Source organism: Papio anubis, chromosome 1 (assembly GCF_008728515.1).
Source record: "Papio anubis isolate 15944 chromosome 1, Panubis1.0, whole genome shotgun sequence".
NCBI classification, from domain to species: Eukaryota; Metazoa; Chordata; class Mammalia; order Primates; family Cercopithecidae; genus Papio; species Papio anubis.
The window spans coordinates 37372662-37385103 of NC_044976.1; the positions used below are offsets into that span (position 1 = coordinate 37372662).

General features: G+C 43.7%; 1 protein-coding gene across 11 annotated transcripts in view; it reads left to right on the plus strand.

Annotated features, from left to right (window-relative positions):
* Nucleotides 1-12442, plus strand: part of MACF1 (microtubule actin crosslinking factor 1) — a 409997-nt gene that overhangs the window by 75280 nt on the left and 322275 nt on the right. The window contains exon 1 of one of the 11 annotated variants that reach the window (XM_031667215.1): nucleotides 4476-5424. The exons of the other annotated variants lie outside the window; for them this stretch is intronic. Within the exon in view, the coding sequence (XP_031523075.1) occupies nucleotides 5373-5424 (52 nt within the window). The 5' untranslated portion in view covers nucleotides 4476-5372. Of the gene's footprint in view, nucleotides 1-4475; nucleotides 5425-12442 lie in introns of those variants that run through there. 11 annotated transcript variants of the gene reach the window in all.

The window sequence follows — 12442 nt, forward strand, 5'->3', positions numbered from 1 at the left end:
GTGAGCAGAGCTCTTTGTATCCTTTTTGCCAGACCTACACTTAATTGTCTTTAAAGCCTCACTTGGTCTTGCCATTTCAGCCCTTTCCTTCTAAGTAAGAAGCCTGACTTCTTTTGTCTTCCTTTCTTCAGCCCTGCAGAGGCGGCTATGGCCCTGGGGACGGCCCTTTCTTCAGGTGGCAGACTCATTTTCTGTCCAGTAGACCAGAAGGACAAGGTGTAATTCAACCCTTCTCTCCACCAGACACTGCTGCCAGGGGAAGACAATGAAGAAAGTGATCTCTGTTGCTCCCTGAATAGGACCCTGAACCTGGCACCTGCTTTTGTTATTGGCTTCTTAAGTCACTGGAGACATTTTTGCTGTTTCCTGGGTTAGCAGCTGCTTTGGGATAGTAGTGGCAACTGGTTGTCAGGATGTCAGTTCTGCCTCAAAGAAAATCAGTGTATTTTTATATGAGGAGAGTTACCTTTTCTGTTCTTAAATGTCTTCAGGGTTTGTCTGAAGAGTGAGCAGTTGGAAGTCAGCTGTGCCCTTAGTTTGATGACCCCATGACCCTCATCTTTGAATCTGAGGAGACACTACCATTTCTACTATCCAGTACTAACCAGGCCTGGCCCTGCTCAGCTTCCAAAATCAGAGGAGATCAGGTGTGTTCAGGGTGGTATGGCCGTGGATGAGACACTGCCGTATTTTTTTGTCCTGCTCTCCCTCTGGTGAGACTGAGTTCTGGGTTTTAACACCTAGGTCAGTGTCTTGTACCTGGTAAGCATTCAACAGATACATGCGGGATGAATGATTGAATGAATTCTTTAATCTTGCTGTCCAGGTTTAGTTTCACTGACACTGATATGTGGGTGTTCTGTGGGAGGGGGACCTTTGTTTTTAAGAGAAAGATTGCTTCAAAGGAATTATGGAAGGTGTTAATTTCTAGGGGGCTTTGGGGGAACTATGGAAACTCTAAGATGCGACTTGTTCTCGCCTCATTGGTCAAGATCTTTCTCTTCGATTGTAACTGTCTGCTGACGGACTTGCCCTGTTTCAGGAGCAGTATCTGGAACCTGACTCATCTGGGCTCTGTCCCTGAGCAGGGTAAGGGATTTTTTTTTTTTTTTTAAACAGCTATCCTGTCACTGTAGATTCAGAAGCCCTCAGGACCACATCTCATGCACTGTAGTCTGGACATCCTGATCTGGCTGCACTTAGTCAAGTTCCACTCAGCTCTTAGGTGTCTGTGTCTTTGTAAGGGCTGTTGGAGACAGAAGGGCTTTTTTTCCACTTTGTCAGCAGCTGGCCAAAGAATGCCTGTTAGTCTGCCAGATCCTAAGTCTTTCACATTTGCCTGTCTGTGTCTGGAACTTAGGGCAGAATCTCTTACCACCTAAGATTACATCTCACTGTTTGCCTTTGTGGTACCCATTGGAGGATAAAAGACGAATAGCCATGAAAGGCATACAGAGGTATTGAACTATGATTCTTTGAAATGCTGTGATTCTGAAAAAAGATCCCTGGTCTCCAAGAATACAACTAGAGCCAGACCATTGCACCACCACTCTCCTTTCCCAAGAGCCTCTTTGGAACCATCACTCATTCCATAGTTCCAAACATCCTTGTTTTTGTTTAATTTTTATCTAATAAATGTTATTAAACAATTTTAATGGTGAAACACACAGAGGAAATGACAAACTAGCATCTGTTGTCTTTTAAATGCACTTAGTTCAAGTGGTTAAGTCAGTTGTTCCTGTTGTTAGATTGCTGTTGTCTAGTCTGCTTTCCTTCTTTAGGTGGGAGGAGTCTCTGAACAGACTTACAAAAAAGCAAAAGGGACCAGCTCTTCTTTAGCTGATTGATCATTCCTTTACATCTTACTCTTTTCAGCACTTAAATTCAGATTGTACTATGCTAATTTCTTTCAGATCATGACACAGAAGAGGTCTTAAGGTCAGTTCAGGAGTTCTTTAGCTGAGGTCCATTTGATACTTCTCCACTTGTAAACAAAAGTTTGTATGTAGATAAATATATATCTTTTTCTAGGGAAAAGTGTCCTTAGTTTTCATCAGATTCTCACTGGAGTTTATGACGTAAAAAAAGTTAAGACTTAGTATTTTATTTATTTATTTATTTAAGATGGAGTTTTGCTCTTGTTGCCCAGGCTGGAGTGTAATGGCACAATCTCGGCTCACCGCAACCTCCGCCTCCCAGATTTAAGTGATTCTCCTGCCTCAGCCTCTCAAATAGCTGGGATTACAGGAGTCCACCACCATGTTCGGCTAATTGTTTTGTATTTTTAGTAGAGATGGGGTTTCACCATGTTGGCCAGGCTGGTCTTGAACTCCTGACCTCAGGTGATCCACCTGTTTCGGCCTCCCAAAGTGCTGGGATTACAGGCGTGAGCCATCATGTCCGGCCTGTGACTTAGTATTTTATAAGAATTTGGGGGCCTGGCATGGTGGCTCACACCTATAATCCCAGCACTTTGGGAAGCCAAGGCGGGATGATCACTTGAGCCCGGAAGTTCGAGACCAGCCTGGGCGACATGGTGAAACACTGTCTCTACAAAAAATACAAAAATTAGCGAGGCGTGGGCGTGGTGACGTGTGTCTGTAGTCCCAGCTACTTGGGGGCTGAGGTGGGAGTATTACTTGAGCCTGGGAGGTCGAGGCTGTGGTGAGCCAAGATTGCACCACTACACTCCAGCCTGGGTGACAGAACAAGACCCTGTCCCAAAAACAACAAAAAAAGAATTTGAGCCTCCTGCCTCATATAGCTAGTTAGTGGCAAAGTTGAGAAAGACTCTGAAATCCTGGGATTGTCTCTACAAGAATCCATATTTGTCTTTTTTACTATATCCTACTGTCTAATTTATGCTCTTTAAGCACTAAACTCCTTTTTAACCTGTTTATCTTGCCTATCAAGTTGCTTTTTGAGAAAATGAACCATGTATTTGTGTTTCCACATAACTCCTAATACATCTGCACAAAGTAGTACCTTGCTGGTTCTGTTGACTGACTAGTAGCATTGGAAGGCACAAAAGCTTGGGTTGGTTATTACTTTCCTTTCCATTATCTTTTTTTTTTTCTTTCTTTCTTTCTTTCTAAGTTGGGGTCTTGCTCCGTCACTCAGGCTGGAGTGCAGTGGTGCAATCATAGCTCCCTGTAGCCTCAACTTCCTGGGCTCAAGTGATCCTCCCACCTCAGCCTCCCCAGTAGCTGGGACTACAGCCATGGGACAGCACACCTGGTTAACATTTTTAGTTTTTATAGAGATGAGGTCTCACTATATTGCCCAGGCTGGTCTCAAACTTCTGGACTCAAGCAATCCACCCACCTTAGCCTCCCAAAGTATTGGCATTACAGGCGTGAGCCACCACACCCAGCCCCTTTCCATTATCTTAGCAGCTGTCACAGTTATTTAGCCTGATCTTTTTAAGTGGGCATACTCCCTTTTCTCTCTGTTTTTACAGTGCTGCTTACACAGTTTCTCCTCCTGCATCCAACCTTTGTAATTGGGAGTTTTGCAGAGCAGTGTATTTGGTATGCTGTGAACTCTTCCCTAGGTCACTCAGTGGCATCCTGTTAGCCAGGTTGTCTGAAAAACTTCAAATCTTGGTGAGGGGTGGGGTGCGTGTATCTCCCATATGAGGGATTGTTCAGGGGATCTGACTCAGTTGACACCTCCTGAGTTTCTAGTATGCCAAGGCTTTTGTGATAAGATGAACAAGAATTTTTCAAGCTCAGATTTGGGGAACATAGCTTCTTGCCATGCTTTCTCATTGGCACAATGTGTGACTTTTGGGCAGATACTTAACCTCTGTCTATTTACTTTTTCTTTTTTTGAGACAGGGTCTCACTTTGTCACCCAGGCTAGAGTGCAGTGGTGTGATCTTGGCTCACTGCAGCCTCAACTTCCCAAGTTCAAGTGATCCTTCATCCTCAGCTCCCCAAGTAGCTGGGACTGCAGGAACGTACTACCACACCCGGCTAATTTTTTGGAGTTTTTGTAGAGATGGGGTTTTGCTATGTTGCTCAGGCTGGACCTCTGTTTTCTCATCTGATAATGAAAAGCAATTATTTTCATAAAATACTTTCAAAGATGAGTCTAATAATGCAGATGAGCCATTTTGAGTTCCTTACAGCAAAGATGCTGTAGAAATTTCAGGATTTCCCCCCTTTAATTATAATATGGGTAGCTTATCCTAAGAGCCTGTGACTATTGGGATGGTCATCTTTTTTTTTTTTTTTTTTTTTTTTTTGAGACGGAGTCTCGCTCTGTCGCCCAGGTTGGAGTGCAGTAGGGTGATCTCGCTCACTGCAACCTCCGCCTCCCGGGTTCACGCCATTCTCCTGCCTCAGCCTCCCGAATAGCTGGGACTACAGGCGCCTGCCATCATGCCCGGCTAATTTTTTGTATTTTTAGTAGAGATGGGGTTTCACCGTGTTAGCCAGGATGATCTTGATCTCCTGACCTCGTGATCCGCCCACCTCGGCCTCCCAAAGTGCTGGATTACAGGCGTGAGCCACCCTGCCCGGCCTGGGATGGTCATCTTTTTGAGGCCAACAGTAGAAAGAAATTTGCAGTAGTGACTGACACATTAAAGCAACCCCGAAACAAATCTGAGTGAAATAGTGTCCTGGAGTTGGGGACATGTGGGTGATATCTGGGTTGCATTTTCTCTCTGGTTATCTGTGGAGAGGGGCGTGTATGAATGGTTGTGCTTTTAACATTTAGGAAATGAGCTTGACAGTTTCTGCTTCTTCCCTCCCCCTGCCTTGAACTGCCTTGATAGGCAGTGTCTCCTCTGTTGTGTGGCTATATTCCAGTCTATAAACATGACTGCTATAAGGAGGGTGCAGAGTATTGTTTATTTTGTAAAACCTGTCTCATTGCCACGTAATATTTGCTCAAGAGCTCCTGTTGTGGTGACATTCTTGTGGTGAGCATGGCCCTTTAAAGATTTTCTCAAATATTAAATGAGCCCCGACTGGTGTCCTGAAAAGCAGCTTCTCTCCCTAGAGTTTAAGCAAGAGTAGCAGTAATCCCAGTGGAGCCTGGGCTGGGGTCTAGAGAGAAGGTGGCAGATGAGGTGGCAGATGATAGGCAGGGGCGGTTGTGGTCCCGTAGCTCATTTGCACAAAGGAGGGGCTGGCCTCTTCTGGGGAGGTATTTCCGCTCACTGGAACAAATGAGGGCTCTCAAAAGGCTGTAATGTAATAAAGCTTCTCTGGTGACGTCACTTGTAAATGTGGTCAAAGTCCAGTTCTTGGGGGCTAGTAGAAGCAGGAGTAGAGATCAGTCGGTTTGCATGCTTTCACTTCTCAGCTGTCACTGCCATGGTGCCTACTTTCAGCCAGTGAACCAACACAGCTGGGCCGGGCATGAACGCTTACAAGTATCAGAAGTTCCTGGAGGGACTCAACAACCTTAGAGGTATTACAAGGCTTCAGGCTCCCTACCCTTTGTCCTTGCTGATCATGTGAACACTTATTATGGTGTGTGTTGTATAGGGTCTGTCAAGCCCTCCTGCTCTGAGCTGGCCCTATTTTTTATGCGTTTAGGCAATTAAACAGAGGGGATAGAGTTTGTAAATGCAATCCTAAGTGAGTAGGAGAGAATCTCCTTAGGTACTTCAGCAACAGCCTGTTGTCTTGCTTGAATGGACAAGTAAGAAATGTCCCCTGCATTCTTGAGCTCAGAGGGCTCAGGGCACTCCCTGTTTTTTTTTTGAGGTAGCCAGACAGTGTGGGTGGAGGGCTCTTGCCATAGGGCCCTGCAGCCTCACCTAGGTGTAGTTAGGTTTCTTGGGCCAGGGTTTCCAGTTGCTTGTATCTACAGTGAGTCAGAGTCCCATGTAGAGAGAACGGGAGTTGGGAGTGGGGAGGAGGGTGGAGGGAGGAATGCAGGTTGATGGGCTATTTGTAAGCCCTTGGTAAAGTAAGCCTTTGTAAAGGGTAAAACAATGACTTTGAAAGAGGCAGCTGTTTATTAAAGTAATATTTAAAGAAAATAGTGTTTTCTTTGCATCATTGGCAAATTCTTCACTGACCAGACATGAGAAGAATGTACTCAGATGTGATGTAGGACTCTTTTTGGATATTAACGAAAAAAAAAATGAATGAAATCTTTTTACTTTCCCATCTCTAATTAATAAGCGGTTTTACTTCCATTTGCAGAGGAGGGTGCTCAAACCATTTTTCTTTCATCAGTAGTTAGGATTTTGGACCCAGAGCAACCATGGGGTGTGTAGAGAGTGGGAGGAGGTAGAGGGAGGAAAGGAGTAAGCTGGGTTTTTTCAGGGATGAGGAAAGTGGCAGACAGGGTGTGGGCAGGAGATCTGTACTCCCTTCTTGCCAGGGTATATAGATGTTTTACTTTCTTTCATTATCTGTTGAAGAACTCTGGTTCTAAGAAATATATATGGAGAGCTTTGTATGCTATAAAGGGATATACAGGTCAGGCATGGTGGCTCGCACTCATAATCCGAACACTTTGGGAGGCTGAGGTGAGAGGGTCCCTTGAGCCCAGGAGTTCTAGACCAGCCTGGTCAAAATAATGAGACCCCCCCCCCCATCTCTATAGAAATGTTAAAAAATTAGCTGGGCGTGGTGATATGCACCTGTAGCCTTAACTACTTGGGAAGCTGAGGTGGAAGGATCACTCCGAGTTCATCTTAGAGGTACAGAACCCAAATAACACAGCAAAGAGCCCCAGAGTCTGGAGTGAGAACAGTGCTGCTGTCTGGTGCTAGAGACTATGTGAAGAAGGGAAGAATACCCACATGTGATCAAGCATATGTGTAAAATGCACCTTTGTCTCTGAGAAAGAGCAGTAGTATGGTGCTTTAGAGTGAAGGCAATAGATCTTTTCTCTCCACACTACTACTCACCTTGAATGGAGTTCTGTTTTCTAATCTCTCATTCACTATTGTTTGCTTCATTCACTTATATACGCTGTATAATAGTCTTTATAGCATAAAACATACAATATATAGCAGTTTCTCTTGTTCGCTCAAAGAAAGGATCAGATTTAAACTCTTCTTTGCTCCCGCAACCTGAGTCTTTTTCAGGTGGGAGAAGTGCCTGGAAAGAGGTCTTGTAGTTCTTTTGGTTTAGTCCTTACTATTTTTTGGAATGTTGCTAAAGGTCTTAGACAACTATTCCCCCAATTCTGGGCTGCCAGACAGAGAGTTAGATACAAACCATTGCCTTTGTCAAATCCTCCTGTGGGTTGAGTTTCACCCACTGTGCCCCCTAATTATGGCGAATGGTTACTTCCCTTCTTTTCACCTAATATCTTTGTGTATTCCAGAAGGGCTGATTCCCCTCTTCATTTAGTTACTGACTTTGCTTTTCTTGGCATGGTTCAGCTTGTAGACATTCCTCCATCTAGTGGGTAACTGTTGAAGGGAATCCAGTGGGAGAATAGAGACATTGTACAAGTTTTTGAAGTTCCAATCCCCAAATTCCTATGAATTATTGGTGTTTTGATGCCAGGATTGGGGTGCAATATTTTCCACTGCTGGTGCTTTTTCTGGAGGGCTTTAACTTATATTTTTCGAGCCTGCCAAAAACTTTAGTTATTGGGGTGATTTCTGCCCAGATGGACCTCTCTCGTGGGTATGACAGGCTGAACTATTGACCCAAGTCCTGCTTTTTGGCAGAGTCCAGACCTGTGCCATGACTGGGATAAGTAGGTAATTAGGGATTAATTAGGGAGGCATAGAGGTAGGTGAAGTAGAGTGATGAGAAAGTGGTTCACTAGCCTTGACTAAGAAAAATTTGTGATAGGACTATGAGATAACTGACTTTTAAAACAGAAATATAATGGCCAGGTGCAGTGTCTCATGACTGTAATCCCAGTGCTTTGGGAAGCTGAGGCAGGAGGATCAGTTGAGCCTAGGAGTTTGAGACCATCCTGAGCAGCAGTAGCAAAACCCTATCTCTAAAAACAAATAAACAACACAAAAATTAGCCAGGCATGGTAGTGTGTGCCTAAGTTTCAGTTTCAGCTACTCAGGAGGCTGAGGTGGGAGGATTACTTCAGCTGGGGGTTTCGAGGCTGCAGCGAGCTATGATCATGCCACTGTACTCCAGCCTGGGTGACAGAGTACGCCCTGTTTTGTTTTGTTTTGTTTTGTTTTTTCAATCTCCGCCTCCTGGGTTCAAGCCATTCTTGTACCTCAGCCTCCTGAGTAGCTGAGATTGCAGGCATGTGCCCCTGTGCCTGGCTAATTTTCTGTGTTTTTAGTAGAGATGGGGTTTCGCCATGTTGGCCAGGCTGGTCTCAAACTCCTGACCTCAAGTGATCTGCCCGCCTTGGCCTCCCAAAGTGCTGGGATTACAGGCATGAGCCACTGCGCCCGGCCCCTGTCACTTAAGTAAATAGATAGATTAAAAAAAAACACAAAAACATATATACCCCAACATACCTATGTAATTTTGCCCTTCTCTTCCTTTGCATATACTGTCTTATTCCCTCTGCCTGGAATCCCATTATTTTCTTCTCTTTGTACCAAATTTCTGCTCATCTTTCAATGCCTAGCTCGAGTCTCATTTTCCCTCCCTAAGTTTTGTTTTTGTTTTTGTATTCCCAGTAGAATTATTCTCTCTCCCTCAGCTATGTTGTCATGGCACTTTAAACATACTTATTTTAGAGCATATCACATTATGTTTTAGTTATTTTATTAAACATTTGATTTTCCTGCTAGTCTTTACTTCTTGGTCAAGTTTTCTGTAACTTTCTTAGGCTTCAGTTTTTTCATTTGTAAGAAAGGGGATGATAGAATTTACTTTACAAGATGTTGTGAGGATTAAATGAAATAGTGAATATAACATCTGATGCAGACTAGGAGCCTGATAGATGTTAGCTATACTGTTTCTAAAGGCGGGAACTGTGTCTCATTTATCCTTGAGTCTCCTTCACCTAGCATAGTGCCTGGCACATAGTAAGCATAAAAAGAATATTTGGGGAATTGAATTGAACTAAATTCATATATTTAAATGTCCTTCAGTAGTCAACATAGGAGGTTAAAAAAATATTCTAACAATGGTGCCTATGCTGCATACTTTTATTTAAGCATGCTTTTTGTGGGTTTTCTCTTCAGTGCCAGGTTATGACCCTCATAAGAAACTCCATAGTTGGCCAGGCGTGGTAGCTCATGCCTGTAATCCCAGCACTTTGGGAGGCAGAGGCTGGCGGATCACGAGGTCAGGAGATCCAGACCATCCTGGCCAACATGGTGAAATCCCATCTCTACTAAAAATGCAAAAATTAGCCGGGTGTGGTGGTGCGTGCCTGTAGTCCCAGCTATTCAGGAGGCTGAGGCAGGAAAATCACTTGAACCCAAGAGGCGGAGGCTGCAGTGAGCTGAGATCACGCCTCTGCACTCCAGCCTGGGTGACAGAACAAGACTGTCTCAAAAAAAAAAAAAGAAAAGAAAAGAAAAGAAACTCCATAGTCATTTTATAGTCATACCTAATTTTTGGTCAAAAGATGATATTACCCAAGACAAAATTAAACCCAATCTCAAAGAGTGAAAATGTACTACTATTGAAAACATTGGAAAGATGGTACTACTAGTCTGTAGCTAGTTCCAGATGAGGGGTTTCAGGTATTTTGAACAGTGGCAGTATTGTTGAATAAGTAGAAAAAGGTGACTACTGAGAAAGAACATGGTCCTTTTTGGTTCTCTTAGTTCTGATACATTTGTCAGATCATGTTTCTCATTTTCTTAGAGCTTTACTTGGGACATCCACTTAGTCTGCCTGCTGAGAAGCCTGTCCCCTGTTACCACATACAGTCAATCAGGACAAGCTCTCACACCCCAACATATACCCTCAGAGAGTGAATTCTTTTTTTAAGGGGGAGTGCTTTTTTCCCGTCTTCAACTTGGCTTGGAAAAAAGACTTTTGACTGTTTTTCTGATGTTAAATGATGGACTATATTGTCCTTATAGAAAGCAGGGAAAAATAAACTAATAAAATCACCGAAATCCTACAAATTACTAGACTCATATTTTGCTGTATTTCCATCATCTTTTCTCTATCCATATGTATATAATGTTGCTTTTATATATATCTGTTGTTGTAGTTTTCTATCTTGCTCTTTATTATTTTGTGAGCATTCTTTATACCTTTATCTATCTACATCATGATTTTTTTACAGCTTTATGGAATTCCATCAAATGGAACGTTTATTTATTTATTTATTTATTTATTTATTTATTTTTTTTTTTTTGAGACGGAGTCTCGCTGTGTCACCCAGGCTGGAGTGCAGTGGCGCGATCTCGGCTCACTTGCAAGCTCCGCCTCCCGGGTTTACGCCATTCTCCTGGCTCAGCCTCCGAGTAGCTGGGACTACAGGCGCCCGCCACCACACCCGGCTAGTTTTTTGTATTTTTAGTAGAGAGGGGGTTTCACCGTGTTAGCCAGGATGGTCTCGATCTCCTGACCTCGTGATCCACCCGCCTCGGCCTCCCAAAGTGCTGGGATTACAGGCTTGAGCCACCGCGCCCGGCACGTTCATTTATTTAACATACTCCAGTAGTGGGGCATGTACATTTCTTCTAATTTTTCACTGCTATGATAATGACCATCCTTGTAAATAAATTTTTTTGTGCATTTCTGATTTTTTTAAAGGATGGATTTCCACAAGTGGAATTACTGGGTGTTAATACATATATTCAAAGCTCGGGATGTTGGCTTTTAATTTTATTTCACTTTTTTTTTTTTTTTTTTTTTTTGAGACGGAGTCTCGCTCTGTCGCCCAGGCTGGAGTGCAGTGGCCGGATCTCAGCTCACTGCAAGCTCCGCCTCCCGGGTTTATGCCATTCTCCTGCCTCAGCCTCCCGAGTAGCTGGGACTACAGGCGCCCGCCACCTCGCCCGGCTAGTTTTTTTTTTGTATTTTTAGTAGAGACGGGATTTCACCATGTTAGCCAGGATGGTCTCGATCTCCTGACCTTGTGATCCGCCCGTCTCGGCCTCCCAAAGTGCTGGGATTACAGGCTTGAGCCACCGCGCCCGGCTTATTTCACTTTTAAAAGCTACTGAGGGTAAGAAGAGGATACCTATAACACTGAATACCTCTCTGATAGCTCTTGGCCTCTTGTCCTCTAGGGATAGCCCTGTCTTCAGGCTTAGTGGCTGTGTGGCTCAGATGTTTTATTATCCAGTTAATTTCATGGTGGAACAGGTGCCAAGTGGCCCTCTCACTTAGTCAGCAGCTCCCATCATGTCATCATCGTATCACTGCACTGCTTTACTCTGAAGCTTTTCTCACAGCAACTCTAGGCATTTAAATAGCTTCATTGATCCTTCCAACCCTAGTACCCTTTTCTCTTGTGGTGGTAAGAGACCCATTAATGTTGACTGGGAAACTGCAGTAGCAAAAATGACCATCAATATTGTACAGAAATCCCACATTGGAACCCTAGATTGGTACCAGATTGAGGTTTTCTTTGTTTTCCTGCTGTTACTGAGCTAGCACCTAGGTAATAAATTGGGCCAGCTTAATTTGATAAAATAGGTTGACAAATTTTACTGTGTCAGCGCCCCTGCTTTGGTAGATTTCTGCCTCTGGAAGAACCAGAACTGGTGCTGTGTTTTAAATCAGTGTATTGCAGCCAAGTGCAAATCAGCTTCTGTTATGTGGGACTGATAGCCATAGAGTAGAATTATAGACTTGATGAGAGTACATCCTTGTTTCTGACTTGGAGTTGACATCCTGGAGCAGACAACGTGAGGTTTTCTAGCTGATGATAGACTGGGGATGTTTGGAGATTAGCTGGAGGACTGAGAGAAGGCACATGTGTAGGACTTGATGTGTAGGTTGCCAATGAGAAAGTCTCTGCTGCAGTTAGGATAGTGGAAAATGGCTTGAGTCACTGACAGGCTTGTGTCCTTCATAGTGAGAACTGTCTGCCTCTCCCATTCCCAGAGCCCTTAAGCAAAGCTGTCATAATAAAAGGGCGATTCTCTCCACTGCAGGGAATCTGGAAGTCTGCATGCTTCTGGGGTGAGGCCTGTCAACACCTTTTACAGCACTAGGCACCTAGTAGACCATGTGCTTATTTGGCTAGTTGATAGTTTTGTTCTGTTAAAGTTTTTTCTCTCCTTAATTGTGTACTTTTTAGGCTTACTGCATGTCACTGGGCTAGAGAGGGTCATCAGCACAAACTCACTTTGGGGTTGTTTTCAGTTGCTGCTGTTTTGCAGTGTGTGGGGTCAGTCTATTTTTTTGTTACAACTGGAGATGGTTGTTATACTATCCCTGTTTCTCAAAGAGTGAGCCTGTATAGCTAACAAATACACAGTATCATTTTCCCCTCATCCTTGCTTTTGTTTTCTTATCAAGTAGGCATTAATATTGAAAGGTTAAGGCCCTCATCCTCACTATGCTCCTGCTGTTTCTTTTGGTTGTTGGAGAAACCTCAGGCTGATAATACTACT